This window comes from Haliaeetus leucocephalus, unplaced genomic scaffold (genome assembly GCF_000737465.1).
Source record: "Haliaeetus leucocephalus isolate CR32 unplaced genomic scaffold, Haliaeetus_leucocephalus-4.0 Scaffold484, whole genome shotgun sequence".
NCBI lineage: Eukaryota > Metazoa > Chordata > Aves > Accipitriformes > Accipitridae > Haliaeetus > Haliaeetus leucocephalus.
In genome coordinates this window covers 3,178,431-3,200,407 of record NW_010972920.1, presented here as the reverse complement: position 1 = coordinate 3,200,407, position 21,977 = coordinate 3,178,431, and the positions used below count along the sequence as shown (strand labels likewise).

The 21,977-nt window shown below is 41.6% G+C and overlaps 1 protein-coding gene across 2 annotated transcripts in view; it reads left to right on the top strand.

Moving 5' to 3' along the window:
• Positions 1 to 547: 547 nt before the first annotated feature.
• The window catches only part of WRN (Werner syndrome, RecQ helicase-like), a 48,143-nt gene continuing 26,713 nt past the window's right edge, over positions 548 to 21,977 (top strand). For both annotated transcript variants that reach the window (XM_010575522.1, XM_010575521.1), the window contains exons 1-15: positions 548 to 748; positions 2,281 to 2,395; positions 4,375 to 4,490; positions 5,441 to 5,586; positions 8,407 to 8,555; positions 10,864 to 11,013; positions 12,950 to 13,022; positions 13,992 to 14,100; positions 14,680 to 15,091; positions 15,773 to 15,853; positions 17,078 to 17,222; positions 18,457 to 18,532; positions 19,651 to 19,718; positions 20,093 to 20,201; positions 21,894 to 21,962. In XM_010575522.1, coding sequence (XP_010573824.1) covers positions 738 to 748; positions 2,281 to 2,395; positions 4,375 to 4,490; positions 5,441 to 5,586; positions 8,407 to 8,555; positions 10,864 to 11,013; positions 12,950 to 13,022; positions 13,992 to 14,100; positions 14,680 to 15,091; positions 15,773 to 15,853; positions 17,078 to 17,222; positions 18,457 to 18,532; positions 19,651 to 19,718; positions 20,093 to 20,201; positions 21,894 to 21,962 — 1,829 coding nt within the window. In that variant the 5' untranslated portion in view covers positions 548 to 737. The remainder of the gene's footprint in view (positions 749 to 2,280; positions 2,396 to 4,374; positions 4,491 to 5,440; positions 5,587 to 8,406; positions 8,556 to 10,863; positions 11,014 to 12,949; positions 13,023 to 13,991; positions 14,101 to 14,679; positions 15,092 to 15,772; positions 15,854 to 17,077; positions 17,223 to 18,456; positions 18,533 to 19,650; positions 19,719 to 20,092; positions 20,202 to 21,893; positions 21,963 to 21,977) is intronic.

Here is a 21,977-nt window from a genome sequence, read left to right as displayed (position 1 = left end):
CGCGTCACCTCGGGTAACCTCCCGCCGCCGCCGCCGCTGCCGCCGTCGGGGGGAGACGGCCGGCTCCGCGGCGGGGGGAGGTGGCTGCCTCGGTGACGTATTAACGGCGCGACGCGAGGCGCCGTGACGCTGATGCGTGCGCCGCTGCTGGTGAGGAGGTTGGGGAGCGGTGGGCGTCCGTGAGGGCTGAGGCGGAGGGGAGGGGGCTGAGGTGTCGCCACCGCCGTGCACGGTGGGGCCCGGGAGGAGGCCGGTGCGACGGCGGGAGGTGGAACGGGGCCGCCTTCGAGCCTGTCGCCGCTGGGCTGGCCAGCGGCCCGCTGCCGGTCCAGGCCTGTTGCGGGCACCGCCGGGCCTTTGGGACCTCGACCCCGGCGGCTGGGGACCGGGAAGGGTTCCCGCCGCGACCTTCCCGCCTTGCGGTACCGGGAGACGGGGGGTGCAGGCGGGGTGGCCTCCCGGGATGAAGCTTCCCCCCCCACCCCCACCGTGGGGGTTCCTGCTGCTCGGGTGGGTTTGGGGTGCTCGCTTCATGCCCTTCCAGAGGTGAGGGGCAGTGAGCCTGCATTTTTTCTCTGAAGAAACAAGAAGTTTTGGCCCCTGTGCGAAAACTTTGCTGTGGCTCTGCTGCCGGTGGTCCCCCGGGGGTCCGTGCTAGCTTGGAGCACGTCTCATCATTGTTGGTCGGCAGCTGCCTGTGCAAGGCTTGGCACTCACACCTTCGGGTGCTTGGCTTAATGCTGGAAAGGTGGGTGATGCCGCGGCGAGCAGCGCTTGCTCGTGTGGTGTAGTTACCAAAGGGTACTCTGGAACTTTTAGCTGGTGTTTGGGAAATGCCTTGCTAGAGCTGCGAGGGTGGCAGCTGGTGATGTGGGTGCTGCAGGGTGTCCATTTTTTGTTTCTAGCTTCTCTGCTGCTTTTTCTCATTTCCAGCGCTTGCAGCTCCCAGGAACAGAGTGGCTCTAGTTGAGGCATCTTGCTAGTGGCTTTTCTGTGTCTGTTTTAGTATTAAAATGTTTTTTAAAGTTGTTTCTGAGGCGGCTGAGGTTGATTATGCTGCTGCAGAAGTGGACAGGTAACCAAGGGAAAAATTCTGCCTGGACTAGATAATAAATTCAAAAATCAAAAGGTGTTTTTGAGTCCTGAAGAACTGAAATGGCACGATTGGCCTAGGATTTGTACTTTCTTCTTGGTGAGGAAGTGCAGCTGGAAGTTATGTTCTTAGTAAGACAGTAGTGGCCCCATTTTGTTGTTAAAGTGTATTGAACACCTAGGGACTAGTAGGAAGAAGCAGGATGAGAAATTTCTTCTTTGTGAACTGTTTTGCTCCATCTCCAGGAGGATTTCTAAATGATGCTAGAAGCAGTCCAGGAAGAAGCTGGAGCAGCTCCGATCCAGTCATCGTTTGCATCACAACTAGGAAACCCTGCTCCACTTCCCTGAAGGGAAACCCCAGTCGTCAGGGCTGAAAATCTCCTGCTGTTTCGGACAGCGTGTCTTCCCAATTTGAATGTCTTCTAACTTTTCTGTGGAGTGCCTTCCTGTTCCCGGGGGTGCGCCCTGCTTTCTCATGCCCTGGGAATAGGCTGCCTCTGCTTGGTGAGGTCATTTTGTTTGAATCCCGGGCTGGCAAATTCGTAAGTAACCTCGGCCGTCATCAAGTCTGCACCAGAGAGTTTAGCAGCACATGTCGTCTTTGGTTGTAGTTTGCCCTAGAAATTCTGCATGCTTTTTATCTTGGTTGTGGGCTCACAGCCCTGAGGTCCTGTGCAGGGAATGCAGGCCTTGGGGCAGTGTTTGTGTGAGTCTGGTAGGTCTTGTTTTGAATTTTAATTTTTCCTGACTTCTGTTTATCAGCAAATGCAGCTGACTGCTTTTAAGCTAGGTGGCTGGTTGCTATGCTGTTATCTAAAACACCAGATTAATTTGTCTCATTAACGATGGCTGTGCTGACCAGAGATGGCACTAGGTGTACTCTTCTCTTCTGAGTCACTGATCTCCATAAAACTAGACTTAACTTCTTTCCCTAGAAGATCTTTAAGAGTTTTTCTTGGCTTTTCTTGTTTTTCTTACTGACATGTGAACAAGAATATAATGCCTAAAGCTCTTCTGCTGTTTAATGTGGGCAGCTCTGTAAATGTCCATTCTTGTGCACAAAGCATTTTAAGTTCAAGCTAGTGATCTTCCTGAACATTGTTCAGGCCTGATGATAGTAACAGCTTGTGTCCATGCAAACTATTGACTGCTCTATTATTTTTTTTATTTTTTTTTATGTACAAGTAACAGAAATGCAGAAAAAATGAATAAAATGGATTTGCATGGTACTGGTCTGCAGAATAAATATCCACAGTGGATGCTTACCCAAAACCAAGAGGAAGTTCTGGGTGATAAAAAGGTATGTCATCACATAGGGGAAATTTAGTTGGTTGCAGGCTGCACAATAGAACAACATTGGACCACATGCTTTTAGTTAGACCTATGCCTCTGATATTTGTGAATGCTTACTACTGTTTAGTTGTGTGAACTGTAATTAAATTTAGGTACTCTTGTGTTATTACTGGTTGAATTAGCTTGTTGAAGTCTTTTTTTTTTTTTTTAATTAAAAGATCATGTATTGACTAAAGGCTGTTGCTATTATCTCTATAGAAATTTCTTCCTGACAGTCTTGAATTTCAGTGGCAAAACCACCCAAGTATAAGGGAGCTTTTGATGCATTGCTCACCCAGTATTGTGGGCTGTATACCAGCAAGGACTGAGGATTTTCAATCTATGTAATTCGAGAGCCTAAAATGCAGTGACCTCAAGCTCTAGCCTGACAGGGAAGTTTGTTCTGGTAAGGCCCTCCAGCTCTCTGCATTTGCACATCTGCAGTATTTTAGAAGATTTTGCAGCTACGAGGTATCAGAAGAATTAATTTATCATCAAGCTTAAGTCTGTTTCCGGCATTCCAAGGATGTCAATGGGTCCTTGGATGGTTGTGTTTTTCCTGCACATATGAGCAGTTTCAGTATAAAATTTCCTGCTAAAAAGGACCTCCTCTTTTAACATCTGAAACTGGTTTAACAATTAGAAAACTAATTGTGAGAAGAGCAGGAAACTCAGTTCAGCAGTTTTCCTTCTATAGAGCGGGAGTGAAAAATTAGTAGCATGGATATTAAATGTCAGTTAAAACCAACATGACTTTAATTCTCTGTGGTGCAGCCTGTGTACTGTGGCATCCTGGCTCAGCAAGCTCTTTGAGGAAGGGTTTTGATTAAACTTTCACCCTTCGTTAACTGGAGGAAATACTTTGTTCTGCAAGCATAAAACCAGCAGTATCTTTGTTTCACAATCTCCCCCTTCCAGGCAACTTATTGTTTCTGAAACTGTATTAAAACCTGTTTTGGATATTGTGGCCTCTTTTGACTGGCAAGATTGTTTTGTTTAAGTGTTTTCCGGTGGTATTTAACCATATTTGCTATTACTGGCATCGTAGCTTACTTGCATGTTTTTAATACATCTGAAGGTTTTTCAGGCAGGTTGTTACCAGAAGTATTGCGATTCAAGTAAGTTTATCAGTCAGTAACTTTTAGTAAATATGCTTCTGAAAGGCGGGGGTGGGGGGGGAGAGGCCAAACCTGAGTGTTAGATTTCACCTTGCCTTGTGGACTTAAATCTTCAATTTGTAAACTTCTGTTCATCAGTTGGAGGATATTGGTCCTTTTCAATATGGCACATAGTTTGGAATCCATGGAGTTTACTTAGACCTTTGTGAAGTTCCTCATGTATTATGTCTGCCAGGGTTAAGTGAAGTGGGCTGACTGAAATGTGGGACTGCGGAAATGGGGAAACTGAGGTATTGCATACATCTGTACCAAAATAGAGATGGGCCAGAGGATTTTACTTGAAAAATTACTTAAATTATTGTCCATTATTTAATATTTTTTTCCTTATATTTGAGGTGTGCAAGTGCTACAGCATTTGAAGTAACATTGAGGGGGTTTTGACACTGTTAAAAGTGGATGTTTTCCCTAAAGTTGTTCTTGGAAAGGTACCGTATCTCTTTGGCAGGAAGAATCCAACTAAACTAAATTGAGGTGAAAACTCAGCCTGCACGTTTTCAGTCCCAGTGCTCAGAGTTATGCAAAGAAATCAGGGCAGGAACCTGAATGTTTTTATAAAGGGGGGGGGGGGTTGTCACCCTGTTCTTAGTTGACAGTGATACCAGCCCTGCATGTGGAGCGCAGTTCTGCTGCAAGGTTTCAGTAACCACCGGTGCCAGCCTTGCTGGGATACAGCATTAAAGCTGCATGCAGTGGTTGCAGTGCCGACACATCTCTGTGGCAAGGTTAGGTGTGGCCAGTAACCAAGCCTCTTCCAAATGTTGTTTGACAGAACCCTACTGTTCAGCGGAGTGTTTTGGAAGATGGGCTGCCGTTCCTAGAGTTCCGCGGCTCTGTCGTTTACAGCTACGAAGCCAGTGACTGTTCCCTTATCTCAGAAGATATCAGGTAATAGGTCTTACTCTGTGGTTTTTGTTTTTTTCTTTTTCAAGTGCTTTTTCCTTTCTGAAAAGGAATTGGCTCTTCTCTCTGTCTGCTTTTCCTGGGCTCGTTGTGCATTTGATGTGTCCAGAGGTCAACAGTTCAGCCAGAGAAAACATCTGGTCATGTTGGCTGTCTTGTTGCATCTGGCAAATGTGTCTTACTGGTTGCAAGCATAAACTGAACCTATTTCTCATGATGGTGAATTATCCCGTGAGGGAGATCCCTGGTTCGTCTACACTGTGTTTTCTCCATTGTGCTATGCAGTTACAGTTTCCCATTTGGTCTTTTTGTGGGAGACGCCATCGCTGAACCTTGCAGTCCCTTTAAGCAGAAGCAGTAAAGGCTCTAACGCAGGTTCTTTGCCTTTCGCGGCATGGATAATTCCTTGAACTTAAGTGACTTCACGGGGAAGTATGAGCTGTAAGAAATCAAGCGTATGTGTTAATTCATAACTATGGACTGTATGTTTGAAAAAAAAGGTAGTACATACGTGATCCAAACAGATAATTATTTTTCCCCCCTTTTTGCACAGTACAGCTCGTGCTACTGGAGAAAAAAATTCTATACAAAACTTTCAGTGCAGTGGCATAGATAAAGAACAAGCTTTCAAGGGAATATAAACTATTCCATCAGCTTTTGTATCTGGCTATTTCCTGGGGCTTGCTATACACTACTGTTTGAATGCAGTAAGATCTGCTAAGGTTTGAAGGGTTTCTTGTAGCTTTTGGGACCAGCAGGAATTTCATCTCATTATAGTCTTGATTTTAAAATGGTTTCTGTGTCCTGTACATGTGAAAGGAAAGATGCACTGGCTGTGACTCTCTTGATCATCTTGATGTAAGATGACTTAAGCCTGGTATTTTAAGTACTGGTAGAAGAACAGTTAAATGTGAAGAATATCTGTTTCTTTTCAGGCAGAGTTTATCAAATGGGGCTGCTGTTGGATTTGATATTGAATGGCCACCGTCATATACTAAAGGACAAATGGCAAAAATAGCTGTAATCCAGATATGTGTAACTGAGGAGAAGTGTTATTTGTTTCACATCTCTTCCATGTCAGGTACTGTAATTCCTCTCTTTTTATTAGTTAGGGCATGAGTTGCCCTCTGTTTCTTGTGATTAAGTTTGAACTTAAGCCTTGAGCAATAGCTGGTATTTCACACTACGTTAGATAGTAAAAATCCATCCTTCTCCCCTTCCCTGCCTATAATAAAGGGATTTATTCTTTGAGTATTGCCTATGTATATCAAGGGGATCTTAGCCCAAGTCTTGCCCTGTGTGCTGGCATGCAGCATTTTAGGTTCTGAATAGGGCAAAAGAATCTTTCTTGAGGATTATTTTTCTCTCTGGGAAAGAATATTTTAATTCAGTTTTAAAAAAATTTAATTCCCTGCTCCGATAATGAGCTTTCTGTTTCATGCCGAAATAAACAACGAACCTAAATTTAGCAGGCTGTTTCTTTTTAATTTGGCTTCAATAACAAAAACCTTCAAAAATGATGGCTGTTGTGCTGTTTGTTCCCAATACCTGCATTTTGTGACATTGGTTTTCAGAAAGAATACTGGATACCTGGTGTGATGCAGCTGTGGGGAAAGAAGGGGGTGTGCTCTACAGAGTCTGAATTCATTATGGATGTGAATAAAAGCTTCCAGATAGAGGAAAATAGGAATGAGGGAAGGAGGCTGCAATTTTATAACCTTTGGTTTGAATGTTAGATTGGAACTATGCCTGTGAGATGTCTCTGATTTCCCTGGGGTGTGCATGCTGAGGTATAATAGCGATAATTTTAATGTTGGTGTTCAATCCTTTGTCATTTATAGCAAATGGGGTGGAAAATTTAATTGCTGGAGGCTATTCAATCTGGGAGGCAGAAAGGTACAAGCGCACAAAAGAAAAAGATTTGAGGAAAGGAAGCTAAGAGAAGAAGAGTCATAAAAAGCTGAAATGATTTTGATTCTAAAAGTGAAGATGTTTGTGTGTTGACACTGAGTATGATTGCATGTAGGGTACTGTGTGTTACAGCAGAAGATGGTGTTTCCTCCTGAAGAATTTTCTAAAATTTCTGTTCTTGCCAATGGGAGATGTACGTTGAACGGAGTGAAATGTCAATGTTATTGCAGGAACCGCAGCCAACTTGTGCTTATTATGCAGAATACTTTCGATCTACAGAAATGTGGATGTTGGCAGAATTAGCCAGTTGGATAAGATTTACCATTTTTTGTTGCAAAAAATAATGCTTCTTTCTGCAGGAGGAAGAGAGTGGAGAGTTCTTGGACTCTGTATAAAGGACAAAAATTACATATATTTATCAGGAAGTTTCTTGATAGCTATCTTGTTTTTTACTTTTTTATTTTCTTGCAGACTTCTAAGAAAACGAGGCCTGTTTCTCAGATTGTAGCCTCTGTATAGTCTGAACTTAGACCTTTTTAGTTCACACGGTCACTTTTCTAGAAATGAGGTGGTGGAAATGGAGCACAAGTCCTTTACTGGGAAGTTACCATCCTTGAAGGTTTTCATCATGATATTCTTAGGTGAAAATCCCTTGTTCAGTAAGTCAGCTGCATACGTTGCACGCTTTTATTCAGCTCAACTGTATTTATCTCCTCTACGTAGGATTTTCCATATTGTGTTATGGCTGAGGTGCTTTGGCAGTGTTTGTAGTTTGTCTGCATCTTACAGCACCGGGCTACTACAGTTTTGAGGTTTTTTTAACAGTAATTTTCTAATGCTTTGAATTGGACCTGCAACTTCACAGTCCACAACGCAGCTGATTGTGGCTAGAGTTGCAAAAGTGTTTGTATCGTGTGTCAGTGGTAGCCACGGAAGTGTGGAGGCAGTTATGTAAAAATAAAATCAGTGATGCAAACTGATTGAAGTATATAAATAGGTATTACAGTAGTGAAAAGGTGAAACTTGAAATCAGAACCAAGCCAGATATTAAGTACTATGTGTTTGTGCAATACTGCCTGTTTGTAGGTAGCAGAATTACACTTGAGACTAATTCAGGGTATCCAGCTGTGGGTTCCTGAAGGTATGTATTTAAATAAGATGTTCCGAATTCTAAATGGAAACAAACACAGAGGGGAGAAAAAGGCTGCTTTTGTTCCAAGTATGAAGTGTCTGTGGCTGTTCCCTCCTGTAGAAAACCAGATATGAAAGCTGCATGCTTTTACTCGGTCCTGTAAATATGAAAATACCCTTTGATGCAGCATTGCTGGGCCAACAGTTTGGGATAAATCAAAATATAATACTTAGCATTTGTGTACCTCCTTGAATATTTCTTTTTCATACTTACAAGAGTGACTTGCCTGGGATTGGCGGAGGATCTGGTTGGCAAAGTCTGTTTTTCAAATGCCATTGTTGGACCAGCTCAGCGTTAGCACTGAGTATGCCTCCAGAGAAAGCCGTGGCTATGGTTTAAACTGTTCCCTGGGAATGGGAAATGGCAAAAACTGGGAAGGAATAATGTGGACAATAGTAAAATAATACTGCATTTGGTTTCATGAGCATGTGATTGTGAGAATTAAAATATCTTTTTCCAGTTAGAGGTTGCCTTTTTGTTATGTGGTTTAATGATCAGTAAGACAAATGAGGTAAGGTGGTTTAATTTTTTACTTGATATATTTTCAGATGCAGATTGAATTTGTTTATTTCAAATATTCCTTTCCTGTTTGTCTGCAGATGATACATTACAATCAATTGGTGTTTCCAGTTGTTCCAGAGTACAAACGGTCACATCAACAGAGCAACTTTGGGGGCTTTTCCTCTAAAAGCACAGGTCTTTGCAGATGGCCTTTGTGCTAGGATTTTGTCATTTCCATTAGACTTTCTGGCATCTTCCAGTATTTAGTTTCTCATGTTTGGGCTTAATCTATTTTAGGTTTTCCCAAGGGACTCAAAAGACTGCTCGAAGATGAAACCATTAAAAAAGTTGGCGTAGGAATTGAGGGAGATCAATGGAAGCTGATGAGTGACTTTGAAATCAGACTGAAGAGCTTTGTGGAGCTGGCTGACATTGCTAATGAGAAAGTAAAGCTTAAAACCTTTTTGGTGTGGGAGGGTATCTGGTTATTGTGCTATACAAAAGGAGGCTTCCTTGTCTTCATAGGAGTTCAATTGTGATCGCAAACGTATTCAGTAGAATAAAGCAGTTAAATACATAACTTATTTAAAAAAAAAAAAAAAGAGTTTAAACAGAACTCTCAAGCAAGTCTGCAGAACTAAGTACTGTCTTTCAGTGAGCCTGTTCTTAATGAACATTTGTCCCCTTTCAGGTCTGTTCACCTTTTGCATTTACACGTATGGCTTTTTAATTCAGCTGCAGATAGATTTTTCTTTACTACTTAGTGATGGAAATTGCCAGATTGTGTCAAGTCAGGGTCCTAATGGCGATGGTGTACATGTCCCAGCAACGGCTGAACCCTTAAAATAAGATGTAAGCAATGCTGTGGAGGCAGTGAAGGACTGATGCCTGTTTGAAGAGAGGCAGCCCTCCTGCCAGGGCTTGCTTGGTGCTGGAAGGAAGCATCAAGGTCTTCCGTGAAGTTCTCCGTGCAGAGGTGTTTGCCACATGATCTGGAGCAGTAGAAATATCTTTGTTTCCATGGCTGTCAAGTCAGTCACCTGTGTTCTCACGTGGGTGCAGTTTCCAGTGCTTGATGACCCATTGTTTAGAAGTAATGTCACACTTGGCACACCCTGAATTTCAATGTAGTTGGATTTTGGTTAGATATTATTTGAAGTAGGGAGATCTGTGCCTTCTTATTAGGAAAGAGAGCAAAAGGTTCACTACCTTCCAAGTCATCCTGCCATTCTTATTTCTAGCATGTCCCTTAAAGATTTTTCTGTCATCTTGTATATGTATCCTTACCTGTACGCGGTCTCTCCATGGACTTATCTTTCCTTCTGTGCTTTTATTTTTTGTTTGTTTGGTAGGACAATAGCAACAATTGGGAGTTTCCTGGTGGAGGACAGAGATTTATGCCTGCAAATAATACTACTTATACCTGTCTCTGTTCTGTGCTTTATGTACGCTGTGTAATTAAATCACAGTGGGGGAGAGGGGAACATGATGTATCATCAGTGTTTGGGGCAGTGTTCTCCATATGAGCCACCTTGATGTTTCAATTCCTAGTGGGTTGGAAGTTGTACAAATTAAACTGTTTTGCTCAAGCAATAGAAGGAGCTGTTTCTTTTCAAGCTTGGAGTTTCCTCAGTTCATGTGCCCACTCCCACCCCCCTTTTTTTGTCCCAGCATCCGACTCCAGAATAATTTGTAATGAAGATGAGCAATGTGATCTCTGATAGCAGCTTTAAAGTCTTCTGCTCAAGAGAAAACAAACCAAAAATAAACTTGAAAGTGAAGCTTGAGAGAACAAAGAATAGGGTTATACATAATGGCACACTGTGAGGGGGAGGGTTGGGGGAACCTAAAATGAACAGTGGGTAGGGTTTTTTATACCAGATTTAAGGGGATGAGCTGATAATGCTGCACTGCTGCTGTTAGGCTCAACAGTTCTGAATGTTTTGCAAGTGCTTGCAAGTTGGAATAGCAGAAGACTGTGCCCGTTAAGTCCTGGATCCTTGGGGTCTGAAGGAAAGTTTCCCAAACTGACTATTAAAACAAAAGCATGTAGCTACTGTGATTGACAAGTGTGATTACAAAAGCAATTGAAAATAGCAGTGTGGTGGGGTGACTTCTAGAGACTTCTGATGAACTGCTTCCCGGCACACTGAATAGTGGTTAGTGTGGTCTATAACTGTGCTCTTTTGCTTGCACTTGGGTTCAGACTTGCAAAAGATGACAAAACGCTCACAGGCAGACTTCAATATTTCTGTGTTTATATTAAAAAAATTCCTAGTGTTTGATACTGATTTTTCTCTAATTAGAAAGGCAAAAAAACAGAAAAATCCTGGAGAGAGGGGTTGCTGCTTAAGTCTATGGCTCTTATTTTATCAACCTGGAGACTACGTTGTACAGCTGTTTCCTATTTTTGGTAGTGTGACAGTACCACCTCACATTGTGTGGACTTAGCTGACCCTAATGCCATCCTTCCAGCCTGACAATGTAGGTATGCCCTGTAACAATACAGTTTCAGGGCAGGGAAGTACAGCTTTTGAATGGCCAAGCTACCTTTTAATATGATGAGAGCAGAATTAGGCCTGGAGAACAGTTAACTGCTTTGAGAAACTAGTTTGTTCTGACTAACCCAGAGCTCTTGGTTTCTAATGAAGGATTAAGTACATTAATCAGTTAAGTCAGTTCTAGGAATACATTCTGCCAGGTCTAATTGCTTTCCCCTTTAAACAAGACCTCTGTTTTTTGTTCTTTCCCCAGCTGAAGTGTAAGGAGATATGGAGTCTCAATGGTCTGGTAAAACACCTTTTCGGCAAGCAGCTTTTGAAGGATAAGTGTGTCCGCTGTAGTAACTGGGAGGAGTTTCCACTCAGTGAGGAGCAGAAATTGTACGCAGCCACAGATGCCTATGTATGTACAAGAAGAGATTGCTATTCCACCTCTATCAATAAATTTGTTCTCTACTGTGCTGATAGCTACTGTTTTTAATGCCTTTCTGCTACAGAACTTAATGAATGTAGGAAGACCCTGAGGATATGGGATGCTTAAAGGTGGAAATGCCACCAAGTAGGGTGCTGTTCAATTCCTTGTCTGTTTTAAGTTTTCTAAACTTCAGTGCTCATCCAGAGCTTCATAATATCTCTGTTGAAGATGGTACTGCTTGTACCTGACTTTCATACTGAGATCACTTGAAGAGGATATTGTGGTGAACATTTTGCATAGAAAATTGAATGTAGAGGGAAGAAAGAAACCCCATTCCACAGCAGCTTTGAGCCTCCCATGAGATCCTTACCTCTTAATGTTTCATGGTGTTGCAAGATTTGCCTTTTTATTGAAGTCTGTTCGCGAAACAGAGCTCCTGGAAGTTCTGCTGTGCTCTGAAAGTGCCAAGTAACACAGGCACCAGCAAGTATGCCTGAGGAATGTCTGTCCATTTGGAGTCACTTCAACTTGTCACCTCAGGGAAGTGAGTTTTAATGCAGCAATTGGGTGAATTTTATATCTGACTGTACGGAGTAAGTAGAAATTCTTGCAGCATGATTATCCCACATAGGTGTAACATGGCTGATGTGTATTTAAGTACAATAATCGCTTATGGAAGTGAAGAGTGGGCAATTATTTTTTTGGTTCCCTTGTCTGCAGGTATTCGCTTTAGTGTGTTAGCACTTTTGGTTGTGTTTTTTACTGGGATTTTTGGTCATTGTTCTTGAGCTGCTTATGAAATAAAATCCTCTTAAATATAATACATGAGAAAATTAATAAGCACCTTTGAAGAAATACAACCTTCTCCAGTGGCTAACGGAGCAGAACCACAGTACGGGTTACCAGGAAGAGTAATTTGATTGCATGTGAATTTTTGTAGCTCTGAAGAAGTCTCTGCTTTTCACTATTTTGAAAAGAGCGTAGTTTTCCCGCAGTTCTGTGAAGGGATTTACCATTATGCTGCTGGGTGCTGCGTGCTTCCTGGGAGATAATTGTTCTTTATGGCAGCAAAATAAAACCCCCTCAGGTTTTTATTTCTGTGATGAGGTTAGATACAGGAAGGGAGGTGGAACAGTGGTCTCTGTTTTCTTTTCTGACTCAAGAAACGTTGCATATTTTTCTAGTTCAGTTACATGTTAAACTGTGGAGGGTTTAGCACCTGTTAAAACCCAAGCCAGTAAGGAAAGGAGCTCTATTTTTGGTGCCTGGTGCAGCTGCAGGAGCCAGCTCTTTCCAGGCAATGCCTCTTTCTTGCTATGCTCTGTTCACCTGGCCTGCCTTTTGGAGCCTCACAGGAAAACATGAGGGAGTAACTTGTTTCTTTCTCTTTCCTCCTTAAGATGCTTTGGTTAACATGTGCAGGCTAATTAGCACATTCCTAGCTTTAGGCTGCATTTTCCTGTTAGAACTTATTATTCATATCAAGGGAAATATTAAGCACACAGTCTATCTTAGTAGGTTCATAGCTATTCTTTTGGAGCGCTGCATAAAATCTGAATGAGGTGGAGCAGATGGTGAGACTGGGAGCGGAGTACTTGGAGCTTTCTTTTTTGCAGCTAACTTCATAAGATAACCATGCTGGCATCTATATAAGAGTATATAAGTCCACTACAATGTGGACCCCAAGTCAGGACTTTGCCTTTTGTGAAGCATTCTGTAAAACGTAACTTGGTTGTGATGAGCAATGCAGTAAGGCAGACCATCGACCGTTGTATGGCATGGGCCAACAACTCGGAATCTGATTTTCGCAATGTATTCATGTTGTGGTTTGCTGAATTAATTCTTGGGTTTTTTTTTTTAGTCTCTAAAGGTGTTGTTTCTCTGCAGAGTACTGAGTACCAATTTCTTTCCCTTTCTTTTGCAGGCTGGCTTCATCATTTATCAAAAACTGAAAAATATGAATAACGGTGACCGGAAATTATTTCGTGTAAGACGAGGTAAGTTATACATTCGGGCATAAAGAATTCATTCAATGTACGCTAGAATATTCTATTTCCCAACAGGTTTTTTCATAGTATCTTTGTGTCAGGATTGTCTGGCTTCTGGGTGATTAGAGATCGCTTCTGGAGAGCGCAGACTGTAAAGGCTCTTAGATGACCTGTGTTGTCATGCTGTGTAACTATTTTCCATAGTGATGTAGGCATGCAATCTTGATACGTTGTTTGTTTCTGCTGTATACAGAGATGGTAAAAATTCCTGCTGTCATTTTAGTTTGTTTCTGGAAGCACTTCAGTGAGTTAATTTCAATTCTGCTGACGCAGGGACAAAAATCTAGTTTAAGAAGAAATAAGACAACAAAAAAAAATAGATGTTACGAAGTAATGTGTTTCTTGAGGTGTATAAATAGGACTCAACTTTTTTTAGAGCAGCTTAGCATTATTTACTTGATTAGAAAAGTGATTCTAAAATCTTGGGTTTTGTTCACTTCCATGTTTCATAAGGGAAGTGAAGTACTGCATGTAGTTTATGGTTGGAAAAGAGGAAGTTTTTTTTGCTTTTGTACTGGCTGAATTTTACTTTTCTATCAAAGACAGAAGTGGCAGTACTATCCCCTTAATATGTGGTGCAACTTTTCAGCTTTGGTTTAGGCAGCATATCTGTGTTAACAGCTCTTTTCTGCAAGCTGGAGGGCATACTGGGGAAGGATGACTTTGTAATGGTCCTGTTCTGTGTTCTTTTTCCCCGAGCATGCGTAATGGGCCACTGGAAGAGATGCAGTGCTGAAGTACATGAAAGTTTAGCCTGATTCCATGTACTTGGGTTTTTGGTTGTTTTTTTAAGCACTGGAAAAGGCTGTCTTATCAGCTGTATATCTTGTAGAAATACAGTTACTTGGATGGAACTTATTTGCATATAGAAGTTAGACCTCAGTTAATGTGAAATAACTGTGATGGCACTTCTTACAGATGACATGTCAGAGGTTGTGAAGGAGCGCTTGACTTCACTGGCTGAAGAGATAACGGACCTGGCTTCTCGCATCCCTGACTCTTCTGAACAACTTGCAAATTTGCAGAGGTTAGGTTTTTGCCAGCCTGTCTCTACTTTACCCCTAAGATTGGTGTTTTGCTCTTGATCCACAAGGTCCCATGCAAAAAAATCTGTGTGTTAACAGCTGTCTCTGTTACCTGTGAGTCCTTTTCCAAGAAAAGAAAGCACAGTATGCTTGATGGGGAAATACTGTCTTTATATGTAGGAACTTAAGTTTTCACTGGTCTAATTGCAATGGGTTTGACAGTGAACTCTGCTGAATCTTTTTCTTCTTGCCAAAATGCACAGCAATACCTTCTTTTATAAATATTCGGGACTGTTGCATGACTACTAGAAGTCTGGAGACTTGATACCAGCATGGGGGCAATAGCATAAACAGTGTTTTTGGAGAGTCTTTATAGGTTTTCTTCAGTGTAAAGAAGTTTAATTTTCTTCTCACAGAAGTGGAATGCCAATTGCATGGGAGTGATCAGCCTTTATACGTGAAGTTTTGAACAAACTCTCTCTGGAAAAACAGACTACTTCAGAATCCTTAGTTTTACTTGTGGCTAAGATGTGCGTAGTAACTGCCTTTATCATTTTGGTTTGACTTGTTTTACCTTCTAGGGCTGCAGAAATACTAGCTGACATATCAGAGAATGTAAACGCCTTAAGCACGCTGTTTTGTTCAGCTTCCCCTCCTGTACTGGAGAGGAGCTGTGGTGCAACTCCAACAAATCTTGAAGCAGAGTCAGCAAACGTTGAAGCACAAAAAGTTGAAATGCCTGAATTTGCTAAACAACTTGAAGGCGACTTCAATATCTGCTCTGATGCTACACTAGCTGGCTTGTGGGAGGGAGATATTAATGAAGAAGAGGCAGGGAGAGGTAACACTGTTGTGGAAGATGGGGCTGCAGCAGCCAGCTCTAAGGACAAAGCAGATGGAGATGACTTCATGTCACTAGATATTACTGAGCAAGAACTTCAAATCTTGGAATGTCAGGCTGCAAAAGAATTGGTCGACGAAGCTACACCTGAGGTAATAAGAAAAGCCCTTATTAATCATGGACACTCAGCAGAGGAAATGATCTCATCCTTAATTTTTCCCAAGACTTTAAAAAATTCTGTTCCTGAGAGAATATGAAGGTGGGCTGGAAGAGGGGCTCAGAGTCTGGAGGGTATTTGTGGAGATAGTCAAGCCCTGAGATGCTCTTCAGTCATGTGATTGGAAGGATTAGTACTGAATACAGAAGCTCTAGATAGTCTGATTAGTTTTCCTTTTTCAGTTGCTAATATGTTATCAAAGAACTTCTTGCAGTATGGGGACAGATTCTGTACCTCAGCATCTCTTACTTGGTCATGAATAAAAAGCAGTTCTTTTTCTAAGGGTTCTGTAAATAGCAGTCCTTCTAGTGACTGCTGAATGTGGATTGATGCCTCTTAAATCTGGTTATAATTTCCTTATGTTCTGAGTGTTTGACACATCTGGTGATATTACTGGTTTTGTCTCTTACTACAGGGCCTTGTTATGTTCCAATATTTCTTTCAGATATTTTTTTTAATGGGCAGGCTTCAGAGCTGAATGTTGAGGTTAGTTATTTTTGGTAAAAAGTAAAGGCATACAGAGAAATGATTTATAGTATGTACAGAAGGTTGAAAAGTTGTGGGTAAAATAGAAATAACTTTGCTGATAAAAAGAAAATTTTTTTTTTCTCCTTAGGAGGCATGCTCCACAGACAATGAACAAAATATTTCCTGTGTCATTGAAAGTGATGAAGAACTGGAAATGGAGATGCTTAAAGTGAGTGCCTTGGGGTTTTGTTTTTTAACTTTCTTCTGTAATGATGATGCTCTTGGGTCACAGTAGAGTGTCATGTGGTTGAGGGGAAGGAGTATGAAGCAAAACAGTGTTGCTTACAGAAGGTGGACAGAAGACAGATGAATGTGTGGATACCTAAAGAATTCAGTTTACTAGTGTTAGACTTCAATATCGCTTGCATCTTGCCACATCTTTACTATACCAGCTTGGACTTGATCTACTCACTTAGTGCATTTGTGTAGATTATCATTGATCTGCTCCAAGCGTCATGCATTCAAACTCTTGTCCAGGGGGTTGAGCTGACAGGGCAGTTTGTGTGCTGCAGGTGCTGCTAACCTGGGCTGTAGGTGAAACTGCTCTGTAGCCATATTTTGCAGACCTCTTTTAAAGTGTTTCTACTGGTTTAACTTTAATTTCCTGAAATGAAGATTTAGACGTTGGGTCTTATTTTTCTTTACCCTGGCTTTTTTCCTGATCCCCCAGAGAGTGCTGTATGTATTTCAAGTCAAATGACTGAACGCTTCCACCAGAGCAGTCACAAGTGTTCCTGTGCTTGTACAGATGTGAAGGTTAAGTGTGTTGGTTTCAGCTAAGTAGGAAGCAAGACTTAAAGGTCTGGGGAAAAAAAGTTGAATTTTCTTCTAGGAAGGGACCAGGTCTCTCCTGGATTGTTCTCAGTGCTGCATGTCAATCTCCTATAAATGCAGTTCTGGTCAGAAAAGCTAACTTGAGTAGAAGGGGTTCAGTTAGTGTTCCTCCAAGTACCATGTTTCGGAAACAATGAGTGTAGCATGACATTGGGATCCCATCGTTTCTCTTTCTGGTTTTTGTGACTCGTCTCCTAAGTCACTTCTCAGTGAAACTTGTGCCTTCATCTAGTTGAAAGTCAAAAAAAAAAACAAACCCGAAAACCCTGACTGTTGGTTTTATAAAATAACAGATTTTAATGTCTTAAAAATTTCAAAGACCTTTTTGCAAAGAAGAAACAAAAGCCATTGTTTTGGTACCCAGGAAATGGGTCTTGGAATGTGAATGCTACTCACAGTCGTTTGACCACTGTGCTTTTCTTTGTGCTGTGTGCCAATAGGTCTGAGTTTCATGCCATAAGTAGATAAAAACTCATGTGTCCCTTCATCATATTACCTCAGACATGCATTGTATCTACCCTTTCATGCTCCAAAATATCTTTTTCTCCTGATTTCTCAGTCTTTAGAAGACATAGATGATTGCAAAGGAGTTTTAACTGAAGGAGAGTCCAATAAAGCTAGGAAAACTCCTGACACAGAGTTGAACGTTGCATCAGGTGGTGAAGAAGATGAAGGCATTGAGGAAGAAGAGGAGGAATGTTTGGGTATGTTTTGAATCATAGTGCATGATTAATTAAAACAAAGAAACAACCCACTGTCTATAGAAGCAGATGTGGAAGCACAGCGATATTTTGTGCTTGGTTTCTTAAAGCAGAAAGTTAAAGCTCATCTGGGTTTCGAACGGAGTACTTGTCTGTGTGTCAAGATGAAAATTTAAAGGTGTCCTTGCCAAAACATGGTTGACTTCTGCCACGATCAGTAGACGTTATGTATGCTTAATGGGAGTAAAACTGTTCTGGGGATGTGAAGGTCATGCAGAATTGAGGGTGCCTATTCAGAACACAGCAGAGGGGAAAAGGGTACCTCCGGTACGTGCTTTTGTTCTGTTGTCCCACTACTGCTGCTTCGTGGTAGAATTCTTAGGAAATTATGGCTTGGGGGTGATCTTGACCTAATGCTTTGATGGTGGCCCTGTGGAGATGAATGGGGAAAAGAGGCTGAAATGTGAGGTGAAATACACCTTAGCTTGTTTGGAATGTGTGAAAGCTTTCTTCCCTGGTTGTGTAAGTTAGACTGTGGACCTTGTCACTGAAAATAATGACATCAGGCAGGAGAAGAGCCGCTTGCTTCTTCCAAGCAGAACGTGGGCTGCTAGATGGGGACGGATGAGTTGATTGTTTCTTTGTTCAGTTCATCTCTGAACAATAGCCAGACAGGCTGTTACAGGGAATGTGTGCTGGCCCAACAGACAAAAACTAGGTGGAGATGTCATGCTTTCTACTGCTGAATGTTAATTGTAAATTTCAACAGAGATCTTGAATACGTTTCTGTAGTGGTTACAGCAAGATCAGGGTTCCCTTGTGTGTCATTTTTGGACCACGACTTTGTTAGCAACTTGCAGTGTTGGGTCTTGATTAGTGTAACTTCAGTAGGGTCTTTCAAGGCATGCCTAGTAATACATCTCTAGTACCTCGTCTGAACATGTTCCAAATAATGCAGCTATGCGTTACAATACCTATTGCTTTATTATCTCATTAATCAAGCCATATGTTCTTCTCATGCAGGGTCTCCGAGGAGCCTGTTTGCTTTTTTGATCCCTTATTCTAGCCCAAAAATATCTCTAGAGTTTGATACGTCTCTTATCACTGGAGTTGCCCAAATCCTGGGCCCTGGGCATCACTAACCATGAGCAGACTGTTGTCTGTCAAGACAGTGCTTTGTCTTTTTAAAATTTACTCACAGATGATTTTTTTTTTTTTCTTTTCTGTCCCACTAAAGATCCATTGCTGCCAGTACCCAGTGAAAGCCACGTGACATGTCTGAAGACTTATTTTGGGCATTCTTCTTTTAAACCGTAAGTGTATTTACTGTTAAAATGTACACTCTAGGGTTCATTTTCTTTCCCTTCTTTCAACTCAAATGATTTATTTTTTTTTTTATTACTACTTATTTTAAAAACCACTAACAAATAGGACCTGTGCTAAATCCCTAGGAAAAGAAAAGCGGCCTTTGCCACAACAAGATGTCAAAATAAATGTTATGGAGTATTAACTACAATGCTCTGCTCTCACAGTAGAGCATGGGCAGAGTATTAACTACAATGCTCTGCTCTCACAGTAGAGCATGGGCAGAGTATTAACTACAATGCTCTGCTCTCACAGTAGAGGATGAGCTTCTTGGCTCTTCTGACGGTATACCTCCTGTAATCGAAGCTTTATTGTATCGGGTCTAGTTCAGGTGTTTTAAACAGCAAGCAACAAACTGCACAAATGTTATTCTCTGTATGATAAACTTCCTTAGTCTGGGTATCCTTTGTTATGTGGCTCTAATTAAGGAGGGACAGGCCTCTATCTAGTGTGGTGTAATCTCAGTGGAGTATGTGGTTATGTACTCGAGCATTGCTGTTACAGTTTTTAAGTTCGATGGGAGTGGGATGAAATCTTCTTGGATGACTGGTGGTGGAATGCTTTCTGTGCAAGACACAGCCTAAGAGCAACACTTGGGGTGGAACTGTTTTACCCAATTAAAATATTTGGTAAACTTTTGGAAATGGGGGCGTGGAGATTTTTTTAATTGACCGCAGTTACGTACACTTGCGGGACCACAAAAGGATGAAAATTGATTGGCAAAATCAAGGTCCTGTTCAGAATCTCTTGTGTTGAAGATAACTAGTTTTCACAGTGTTTCTGGATCAGTTTTTCATGTATGTGAACACAGGGTTTTTTGTGATCTGCTGTGAATGACTGTATCAAATGTTGCTTGCCTTAGTTAGAGATCCCCACTATAACACTGGTGGGACTACCTGCAGTAGTTGGAGTGTTTGAGTGGTTGCACTGTGCAAAGACAACACTCTATATAAGGCAGCCAGAAGTGTTTCTTTAACCTCAAGTTCAACTGAATATGCACTTTCACAGAATTTACATGTTGTGTGTGGTGGCAAAAGTAAGATATTCCCCGTTGTTTAATTTAAAGGGTCCAGTGGAAAGTGATCAATTCTGTTTTAGAAGACAGAAGAGATAATCTTGTTGTCATGGCAACTGGTAAGTTACCTTTACATCCTAAGAAGTGGTGAAAAATCTTTTCCTTTTTGGGGAGAGTAGGGCTCAAACTCAGAGATGGTCCTTGTGGCTCATTTGAACGGGGTGCCCTGACTGAGACTGTGTAAGTCTGAGCCAGCTATGCTGGCTACTTGTTTTTCTGTCCTAGCCTTTGTCACTGACCTTGCTATAGGGAGGGGTATCGAATGGATGCTGACCATATTTATCTTGCATATTTGTTCCTCTGTAGCAGAACAAATATCATCCTTTGGCGGGGGAGGAGGGGAGCTCAACAAGGTGTTAGAATTGTCTTATGTAGCTGTATGTTATAGCTGCGTAAAAAGCATGATGTTTGAGTTCTGTCTTTCTTCTTTAAGGCTATGGAAAAAGCTTGTGCTACCAGTTTCCTCCTGTTTACACTGGATGTACAGGAATTGTCATCTGTCCTCTTATCTCCTTGATGGAGGACCAGGTGCTGCAGCTGACGTAAGTAATGCAGTAGTAACAAGCTGCTGCTGTATTGCCTGTGGAAACCCACGGATTCTGCTTGTGGCATTTCTTGGTGTTTAAGGTTGCAGCTTTGTACAGCAAGCTGTTTGTGTGTCAGCTGTAAAGCATATGTTTCTCAAGGAACACATGGAAACTGTGTAAATAGTCTAAGATCACTGGATTTGCCAATTACGTGAACTGTAGGCTGAGTTAGCAAAGGATCTATGCTGGTGGGTGGTTCCTGAAGGTGGATCCTTCTCAAGTATTTCTGGATTCACAGGCCCTTTTTTGTGCAGACCAAACTGATAAGCTTCACAAGCTATTTCAGTCTGTGAGAGTTATGTCAAAATTTGGTAGGGCTTCCTTTGGGTCTGAGAAGTAACATCTGAACAACATAGATCTGGAAGCTGTAGGCCATTCGGATCAAAGTTATGGCACAGACTTTTAAGACAGACAGTGTAGTAGGTCTCCTAACACCTGGTCTCTTCACTTAAAAGGTCTGATGGGGGAACTAGTGGGTGATAGCGAATTGCTCTTACCTGAGCAGTTAGAGGTGTTGTCAAGATAAATCTCTTTGATTTTAATACCTGACAATGCTTTCTCTATGTGTACTTGCTTTCTGTTATAACAGCTATTCACTTCTGACGTTTTTTCCTTTAAGCTGTGGGGATCGTGCTGAGTTGTCTAGTTCGTTCCTGCCTTGTCCAACTTAGAAAGAACAGGTCTTTTGTGAAAGAGAGGATATGAAGTTTTCTGAAGTAAGGAATATAATTATCTGTGGTATTTTCTGCTGCACATCATGACTGTGTGCAGATGAGTGGTTGGAGAGCCTAAGATGGCTCTATAGCAAGCTTCTAGACTGAGTATTAATCAGCAGGGTGTCTGTATGTATTCAGTAGCTTCTTTGGCTTTTATACTGTTTTCTTCAGTGGAAAGGGTTTTTTCACTACCTTCTCAGTGGGTCATTCATTTTGAAGCCTGAGGAGACTGAACTTCTACAACCTAATGCAATTCAGTAATTTGTCTATCAGTCTGGGTGCAGTTCTGCCAAGGACTGAAACACAGAGGAATAAGTGGGGAGAAGCTATTGAAACAAAAGTCTAATAACTTGGTGATTTACGGCGTTTTAAGAGGACAGGGGTTGTGGGGTCTTGAAAGAGGTCAAATATGAAGCGTCTGAGCTGGTAAGCGTAACTATTGTATCTGTCATTAAAAAGCGGCTACCTGATTGAAAATTAGCAGATGCAGCACCAGTAGCTCACAAAAGATTGAAAGGAGAGGCAAAAAATTGCAAGCTAGTGTGGCTTATATCCAAATGTGGTGAACTGCATAAAATAATAGCTAAAGAAAATAAACTTACCATATTTTCTTCTGTTCAATGTTTTATTAGTAAACTTAGTTCTCGTGCAAGGAAAATGGTCTTTATTTCTCCGATTTGTTATTGTGCTAATCAAGTGTGTGTGGTGTGGGGGTCATATGGAGGGAAAGCGGAAGAGCATTTGGGTGGCAGGAATAGCCAGTGATCCCTCTTGCTTTTTCAAAAGATTTTTCCCACAAAGATCCTTGGAAGAATGTAGTCTCTGACCACGCAGCTTGAACTTCCTTTATGAAGAGCTGGCATAGGCTGAAAGCTAAGGCAGAAAGCATTGAGAGTAAATCTGTTCATGACTGTGCTTTTTATTTCTGCAGAATGTCAGAGATTCCAGCTTGCTTGCTTGGTTCAGCTCAGTCAAAAAACGTCAAAGGATGTATCAAAGCGTAAGTCTTAGCTAA